The sequence below is a fragment of the Danio aesculapii genome, chromosome 2 (genome assembly GCF_903798145.1).
Source record: "Danio aesculapii chromosome 2, fDanAes4.1, whole genome shotgun sequence".
Lineage (NCBI taxonomy): Eukaryota > Metazoa > Chordata > Actinopteri > Cypriniformes > Danionidae > Danio > Danio aesculapii.
Genome location: NC_079436.1, coordinates 17,622,325 through 17,631,771, shown reverse-complemented (window position 1 = coordinate 17,631,771; position 9,447 = coordinate 17,622,325). Strand labels below are relative to the sequence as shown.

The window sequence follows — 9,447 nt, the reverse complement described above, 5'->3', positions numbered from 1 at the left end:
ATTGACATCCAACACAGCCAACCTGCGTATCCTATAAATGCAAAAGCGAAACAACAGTCCCCAGACTGTATAACGACATAGGCGTAACAATGTAGAATAAGATCATGTAGAACATGGCCTTTATACTACAAATAAACAGCCAAAATCTTAATAATAAGGAATTGATCCTTAAACTAAAGTGTTAGCCATATTTGTTACTATATATAAAACACATAATATAAAATTCAATATGTAAAATTATAAACTAGAAATAACTAATTAAATTAAAACAGTACAACAATAAAAATTTAATCTATATTTCCCCAATATTAATAACCTTTGGCAAATGTCATCAATATGTGTTTGGATGTTTCCTCAGGTGTTTGTGGACCAGGTGGATGAGGACATTGTTGCGGTGACTCGTCATTGTCCCAGCACACACCAGTCAGTTGTGGCTGTGTGTCGCACTGCGTTCAAGAACCCCAAACACCATCGCTATACAGACGAAGTTCCACCAATGTGCATTCCAGGTGTGTCATGCATGTGTGTTTACCTACACATTCTTGTCCTGATTAAAATGCTTCGTAAGCTGACAACGCATGTTTTCCTTTATCAGAGTGAGGTCATAAATGCAAGCATAAACCGATTGACACAGATAGATTTTTGCCTCTTACGCTGATTTCGCCCAACATGTAAACGCATTAATCTTCTTTCTGTCAGTTTACTATTATTATTAAGTGTGCATGTTTGATTTGTGACAGGAACATGTCCTTACTTTGAATTTACACACATCCAGACAGAGCAAATCTGCCACTCACGTCATTTCCAGTAAGGTAATTTATAGCATAGGTGCATAGGTGACAAGAGTTAGTAAGGACATTGCTCAGGACACTACTCCACAGAGCGACGCTCACGTGACTTTCCAATAAATCACATTCCGTTTATATGAAATTTTTATTAACATGCTTAGTAGCACCCCCTAGGCTGGAATAATGGATATAAATTTGTTTAATTTTTAATATACACTGCCAGTAATGGTAATAGTAACCCATTAATGGTAATAGTAATAAAAGCAATAATAACTGGAGTAATCATTTTATTTGAAACTACATATTTTAATAAATATTTAACAATTTAACATTTTCATTTGTTTTACATTTAATAAATGCCGCCTTGAGCAGCATGCACATTACTTTACTGACATTGAGATTTTTTCTCTACTTGGTAAGAAATTGATTAATTGAATAATCTAATAGCACTGCATAGTCTTAATTATATAAATATTTCAATAAAACTATTTTTATTAAAGTTATAAAGAGTAAAATTTTTTGTGTCTGAATATGTTAAACTTTCTTGATATGCTCGTACAGTCACAGGCCTTATAAACACTTGCAATTAATAAACTTTTGCTACATTATGCTAAAAAACGTTTTAACCTATCATTTGTTCGCTTATGCAAATATATGTAAATATATTTTTTCAGTTATAAGCTGTATCTCATTTCAGAGGCTGCAGAGGACAGATTTGTCACCTTGGCAACTTTAACAGCTGCCGTTAATAAGCGGTAATAAAATTTGTAATGACTTTTTTTCAAAGAAATTTTAAAACTTATTTACTTTTTAAAACTTATTTATTTTAAGTGAAACAAAGGCAAAGCAAGATTTACAGAAGCTGAAGATATATTTCCTTTGATCCATACATGTACATAAAAATGTAAACTAGTAAACTTTTAGTAAGACATATCATACTCTTTTAGTTTTTTAACATGTGTTTAGATATTCAATTAAAATAAACCAAATTCTTGCATTTAATCTGGAGTTTTTTTTAAAAACGTCCTGCCATTATCAGTGCGCAGTGAATCTTGGGATGTTCGAGGCCGCAAAAGATCCAATGGTTATTTTCTTCATTACCTGGGAAACGAAGGATGTATTTTGAGGCGTTTAAAGGAGCTTTTGAATTTTTTAAAAATGAGACAGCTTTTGATGGGCTGCGATGACGCAGCGCCCTTCGAATGTAGCCTCTGATATGAGACAGAGCTATAGGGCTCTATTTTGATGATCCATGCACAAAATCCAAAGTGCAGGGCGCAAACGCATTAAGGGTGTGTCAGAATACACTTTTGCTATTTTAAGGACGGAAAAATCCACTTTGCACCGTGGCGCATGGTCTTACAGGGTTGAGCTTATTCTCTTAATGAGTTATAGGTGTGTTTTAAGAATAACCCAATCAGAGTCTCATCTCCCATTACCTTTAAGTGCCAGTTGCGCCACGCCATATCGCATTTCCTATATAAATGGAGGACTTTGTAAGTGGAAAAACTGAACACTTCACTAGAGAGAAAACAGTTAAACAGAACATCTGCAGCACGAGAATGAGAGATGAGCCTCATTGTTTACTTTCGCTTTCACTCTCGTGGATAGGGAAACGTGTTGTGCGCACAGACATCCATTAGCCTATACATAATTAATTTTGTTTGTTAAGCACAAAGATTTGTTTCAAACCTATTTCTAAATCCAGTTCTAATTTTCAGCAAATGAATAAATGAACAAAAATAACGAAGTGTGTTCAAAAAACTGAGTTGTATTAAAATACACCTGACAGGTGGGCAAATCTAAGCTTATTGTTAATAAAACAAATATAAATATGCATATAATGAATAATACTGCTAATAATGATAACATTATACAAAAGCAAATTGTCATGAATAAACTAAAAAAGCCCCCCGAGATGAAGAAGGCATGAAAGTATGGTTTTTATCTTTATGTAGGCTAGAAAATAATATTTTTTGTAATATTTTAATATTTCTTTTTCATTTGTATAGACATTTGCGTATTGCTGTATATCCTGTGTGCATTAAGCAATGTGTAAGCGAGTCGCACAACTAACGCGCTCTGCGCTGGACAATAGACCAGCTTTGATCTGGTCTGTTGAACCATCTATTTAAGTTCCTCAAAATGCAATGCACCTCAACACACCTCCTTTTTTAGATCAGAACGCCTATGGGCGCACATATGAGCGCAAATGCATTTGCTGTTTAAACAGCGTGCGCAAAACATCAAAACGATTCTTGCACCAAGCTAAAACTAGCAAACAACAATTGTGTTGCGCCTTGCGCCGCATTGCGCCAGGTGTATGATAGGGCCCATAGTGTTTTTGAATAATATGAAAATGTTTAGATGATTTATGTATAATAAAGTTTGTAAAGTAATATTTTCTGTCTTTTAGTGTATATATATATATATATATATATATATATATATATATATATATATATATCTGTAGATGAGAGATTTCTTTTTTTTCAAACAAGTGGTTCTAATAAAATTTGCATTGTGAACCTTAAATAAAATTTACAATGTTTTTTTTGTTTATGTATTAAATATTTAATTTCTCTTCTCTTAAAAGCATTTCGCACAAATCAAATATTTCAATAAGCTGATTATTGTGAGTTATCAGCATATTGGTGTGCATGTAAACATGCTCTTTGCGATTCACTTCTGGTATCTAGTTTTATACCGTCTCTATTTTGTGACTGAATCTCAAATCCTGCAATCTCTCTGATCAAATCCTCTCTCACAGGTAAGATAGAGGAGGTGGTGCTGGAGGCGAGGACCATGGAGAGGCAGGCGGGCATCTACAAAAAAGATGAGAGGAGCATTAATGGCATGCCTGAGTACACGGTGGAGATTAAAGAGCACATCCAGGTAACCCGAGTGCTTTGAGTCTGCCCTAATTATAGCCGTCCCAACAGACACAATGGCCTTCGCTGAGAGCCACGCATTCACAAAACAGCAAAAGCACTACCCTTACCCTGCAGTTTAAACACCAGCAGCCCTCAAAGAGCTCTGGTGTCATCTCAACAACTTGTTTTTGGTACACCTCCCCTTTCCTGTCTGGTTGTAAAAGTCTGTCGCCTGGACTTGCTTGACGTTTGGATTGCCTATCAACACTGCACGAGTCGGTCTAATCTTTGGCTCTCAGTGGTTTCTTTTGTTTGTGTCTCTTTGTCTGTGCAGCTGGCAGACAGTAAGGTGGTCCGTCAGGCTGGAGTGACGTCTCGAGGCCGCAGTGAATACGTGCAGGAGATTGTGTTTGAGAAGCTCACACCTGGAAGCGTTATTGCCTTCAGGTTAGACTTCAAAAACTGCACTGTCCTTAAAATGACCTGCAGTTTTGTGAGATCAGGATTTTACTTACAAAAGTGTGTGTGTGCGTGTGTGTGTGTGTCTGTCTGAATTAGCGCTGAGGAGTATGACAGTATATATCATTACTGTGTATATATAATTACTGTGGAATGAAATGTGTACCATAAAATAATTTTTTATTCTGTGTATACCGCTAAATGTAAATAAGTGGCCGTAGGGTTTGGCGAAGTCGACCAATTTGGCATCGTACGATGTCTAATGTGAAACAACGATAGGCGGTGTTGAATTAATTATTAATGAATAGTTCATAAATTCATAACGAAATAATTATTTGTAGCCTAATGTTTCAACTACCTGACCTGCATGGTCTTTGTTTTACCCATACCCAAATCATAAATAAATAAAGATAAGTTACACACAAATTACCACCTGTCAATCACTTTTTCTGCAGGACGCTGGCATGAATAGGCAGAGTGATCTGTGTCGTTATAATGGCGTCGACAAACTTGGTTTGTAAAAAAGGTGCACAACCAACAGGAATCAAACAAAGGTATCTGAGGTTTTCACTAAAATTACTAAGTACAAGCGTGAAGGCAAAAGATTGAAGAGTGCTGATGCTGTGACACGTTACCTGATAGATTCAAAAGACCGAAAAATCGTTAGATAGAGACACGATTAATTAAATATCACGTTTTAACAACTATATTGAGACATGATCCAGCGGTACATCCTTGATAAACTATCCGAAGTGCACTGCTCTCTGGGGTCTTGTGCTTAAAGCACCTCCTGACTGCCTGCACTCAGACGTTCGCATATGCTGCAGCACATGCCTCTGTGTGTGTGTGTGTGTGTGTGTGTGTGTGTGTGTGTGTGTGTGTGTGTGTGTGTGTGTGTGTGTGTGTGTGTGTGTGCGCGTGTGTGCGTGCGTGCGTGCGTGCGTGCGTGCGTGCGTGCGTGCGTGCGTGCGTGCGTGCGTGCGTGCGTGCGTGCGTGCGTGTGTGGTCAGGTGATATGCGTTTTCAGTGGTATAGTGAGGAAGAAGGACTTTTCAGAAATGCTAGATGAAACGCAGGTGTGGACGTGGATGCCATTTTAAAATTAATTAGTGTAACAGGGCCTAAGTGTGTATTTTGTGAGCGGGTTGCTGCTGCGACAGGGCGAAGGATCGCAATGCCAACTCAGCATCATGATGTCTACAGGCCATAGGCAATGGATGATGGCATCGTCTATCGACCCAACCCATAGTGGGCATGGCCAACACATGCAGCATGCCACTTGCTTTATATTTTGAACAAGAAGTGGTCACATAGTGTCAATATTTATACAAAAATCGTGTTTAAATTTAATTGTTAAAGAAAAGTGTTTACTTATTTATATTTTCATATTTAAGTTTTATTTTCCTGTTATTTTTGATGTTAATTGAGAAATGCTTATAATAATAAGGTCTGTCCACATAAAACTGTTAAATGTGACATACTGTTAAATGTGACATGGAATTTGTTATTCATCCAAAGCAGACCTGTGTATTTTGTGGCCCCCGGGCCACATGCGGTTGATGTAAATGCCAAGATGTGCATAAATTTTGAAAATGCGTATAAAAAACATATACGCATAACTGAGTAGGATAAACTTTTTATTTGATATGAAGAGATGCGCATAAACTACAATAGAAACACAACCAAATTCTAGTGTGCGCATTAATAAAAGTAATGTTAATTTGGTAGAAAAAATCATTTGATGATTAAAAATGTGCGTGAATGGACAAACCCACAGGCTGAGCACATTGTAAAACAAAATGTTATTTTGGTCATTCTAAAATGCCAGTATTAGTGTTATTATATTATTAATTACCTCCAGAATTGCCAAGAGCATCTGTGCTCCGTGTCTGACATCTTCAAACACCACCACACGTTCATTGCGTTTCGGCATACTGTCTTCTGAGGCACAAGTCATTTATTAAATAAAGCAAAGATTCTCCTACCACCGCAAATTCTGTTTTTATTGTTGATATTTAGTGCCAGTTCATCAGAAAGTGACGATTTTGTTCTCTTTGACTCATGGGATGGAAACGCTGTTTATTCGCACGTCTTTTATGCAATATTCCAGTTTTGCGCTTACATTTAATTTGCATCTTTGAATGGAAACATAGCTATTGTGATTCTGGTCTTTAAAACACATACACTTTTTTTGTGTAAAGTTTATCATTACATAATTGATGAAACTTGTTTTTATGAATGTTTATTAAATAGTGATGTTAATAATTGTGTGCTCTGCACTTCTATCATAATTGTCTCATTATAATGTTTCACATACTTTTGTCTGTCTGTTTGTAAAACATTTAAAGTTTTTGCAGAACTGTGTTAGTGTATTGGTCCGGCCCTCTAAAGCCACCCCAGTGTCTACAGTGGCCTGTTGGAGAAAATAATTCCTCACCCTTGATCTAAAGTCAAATTTTATTTACTATATGTATAAGGTCAAAATAATTAAATAAGATCAAGTCCTTTACTCTTTTTTTTATATTCTAGCTAATTTATCATATAAAGCCTTTTTTACATTTTCTGGAATAATTACCTTCATAAAAAAACTATTCTGTGAAAGATATTGTTACCATGAAATGAAATTTCCCATACTGAGAAATAACATTGGTCATTGGTCATATTTGGTCATACTGCCTAGCCGTAGTCTGACAGTGTTTGTGTGTCTGTCTGTTTTTGTGTTTATGTGTCCCTGTGTGTACTTGCATGTGTGTGCATGTGTGTTCTAATATGTACCAGTTGAGAGATCATACAAAATATGTATAAATGTTTTTTGACATATTTTTAGGTGTTTTACATAAAATATGTTTACATATAATTCACAAACAGCTAAATTTATTTAAATAATCCTTTGTTTTAAATACTGTGTGTGGTTACCTGGAGAAACTATGATTTATTTTCTCTTTCTGATAGTTGTTAATGCATCTTATTTCCTTCAGGAGCATCAGTGAGCATTTGAACCTTTATTAATAGTTATGTTTCAGTCCCTTAGTTGTACTCAGTGTGAAAAAAATGAATCTCAAATTATTAAAAAGGATTAGCCTGAATGCATATTAGAATTTTGTCTAGTGTTAGTCTGAAGTGTATTTTATCGATTAAAAAAAGTATAACTTTTGCTAATTATTCAGAGATGTCAAAAGCATTGATAGCATTGATGCTGTCATGGGGATAAAAAGTAAATAATTAATAACTATCTAATTAAGATTGTTTTCTTTTATTCTCAGGGTGAGTCTGGACCCCAAATCCCAGGAGCTTGTTGGTGTATTGAGAAACCATCTCATTCAGTTCAATCCGCTGTATAAAGCTGGAAGCGTTCCTGATTCAAACACACCTGACATACTGAAGAGTCCACTGACACAGTGGGTTCACATTTCAGCTTAGCCGTTTTTGATAGTTTATTTATTTAGTACTTGTTTCTATTGTTTGTTTTTAATATGCATATTTTAGGTGCTGGTATTTGGATGTTTTTGTCAATCTGTTTACTAGTGAAAGTTTCTAAATACAATTGTTAAAAGGGTCTAAAGCATTGTGAGCTTTTTCAGTTTTGACCAATTCCAGACAAGAAAACATTACACCAGATTGCTTTAAGATTTAGTTCAAAACGTTCAGACAGCCACAAATTAAAAACAAAACACACACACAAACCTGATACATGCCTACTGACCAAACATGATATTTTAAAGGGGTGTGTTGTGACGAAGCACATCAAAATAATGTAATCGTACTTCACAGTGTGTACCAAAATACACAGATTGGCATCATAATTGCAGTTGCCATCCACATTCTTTTAATTCTCATGCTTTCCTTCTTATTTGTATGTCATAAATCAAGACATAAGTCAAGACGCATTTGACCACATGTTAAAACCAGGTGGAAATGGAGACTAGTCTCATCAGATCACTAGTTATTGGAAAACTAGGCTGTAGAATTAAAAATTTTCTTTAAAAAGGTTTTTTTGTTTCTTCTCTGCACCAGGATTATGTCGAAGTTGACTTTGGCCGATATGAACCTTCTGCTGTTTCGCTGTGATTCAGAGGAGAAGGAAGATGGAGGCGGCTGCTACAACATCCCCGGCTGGACACCACTTAAATACGGTGGTCTGCAAGGTACAAATGCAGCTTATATTTCAGGCAGAGCTCCAGACTGTAAGTATATGGCTGCATTTTGTTTACCTATCTCCGATTGTCATGCACATCTTGTCAGGGAAGCACGGTTGTGTGATCAGTTGTAAATCTTCTCTAAAGGCCAGAGGGCGCTCTTGCGGAACTCCAAACACTCATAAAGAATTCCAGGAAATCCCCATTGCGTTTCATTTTCACTGCTTTCATTGGTTCTGCGGGACTAATAATCACGACACTACGGAATCACCTCACAGAGGGATTTATTACAAACACTCAACTAAAGTTATGAAGTGATTTTAGAGTAAAACAAATAGTTGTTGTTATATGTGGTAATTTCACGTGCAGCATTTACTACACAGAGCCATAGTTCATCAAGAAGCAATGAAAAAACATCTATCATTATTACTCTTTATGTAGTCCGATTAAATTAAGAACCATCTTTACTGACAAAATTTGTAGCAAAATTGCCTTCAATTAATCTTCCAGCCCAAACTTAATTATGATCTACAAATAACAGCTAGGCGACCACCGGATTAATAAAGGTACTAAGCTGAAAAGAAAATGAATGAATGTATGAAATAATAGCTACAAATAACAAAACAGGCAATTGTCTTTCCGTTATTGGTGCCAGTGCTGTCAAATGTTAGCCTGGAGCCCTGATTTTAGAAGATTTACCGTGTTTGAGTTTTAGGCATTAGAATGCTTTAACTGTTGTCATTTTACCCACACAGGTCTGTTGTCAGTAATGGCAGACATTCGACCTAAAAACGATCTTGGTCACCCATTCTGTGACAACCTAAGGCAAGGGGATTGGATGATAGATTATGTGAGCAATAGATTGGTGTCTCGCGGGGGCTCGCTGGCTGAGGTGAATGATTCATGCGCTCAGAATACAGTATGTCTCTCCTAATCTCTCCAATTTTTAACCCTGGTTGTTTCATTTGTAACTATCTTGTGCTTAGGTGGGTCAGTGGTTGCAGGCTATGTTTGCTTACCTGAAGCACATTCCCCGCTACCTAATCCCTTGTTACTTTGATGCCATCCTGGTTGGGGCCTTCACCACTGCCCTTGATGCGACTTTCAGACAGATGTCAAGGTCAGTATCTATAGAAAACTGAGTCATGGAGCATTCTGGTGTTTGTCTTGTTTACATATTTTATCTGGCTG

The 9,447-nt window shown here is 36.5% G+C and overlaps 1 protein-coding gene across 3 annotated transcripts in view; it reads left to right on the top strand.

Annotated features, from left to right (window-relative positions):
* The window catches only part of agla (amylo-alpha-1, 6-glucosidase, 4-alpha-glucanotransferase a), a 65,801-nt gene that overhangs the window by 41,124 nt on the left and 15,230 nt on the right, over positions 1 to 9,447 (top strand). For all 3 annotated transcript variants that reach the window (XM_056473913.1, XM_056473904.1, XM_056473896.1), the window contains exons 17-23: positions 359 to 509; positions 3,559 to 3,683; positions 3,996 to 4,108; positions 7,384 to 7,518; positions 8,135 to 8,265; positions 9,012 to 9,148; positions 9,243 to 9,376. In XM_056473913.1, the coding sequence (XP_056329888.1) occupies positions 359 to 509; positions 3,559 to 3,683; positions 3,996 to 4,108; positions 7,384 to 7,518; positions 8,135 to 8,265; positions 9,012 to 9,148; positions 9,243 to 9,376 (926 nt within the window). The remainder of the gene's footprint in view (positions 1 to 358; positions 510 to 3,558; positions 3,684 to 3,995; positions 4,109 to 7,383; positions 7,519 to 8,134; positions 8,266 to 9,011; positions 9,149 to 9,242; positions 9,377 to 9,447) is intronic.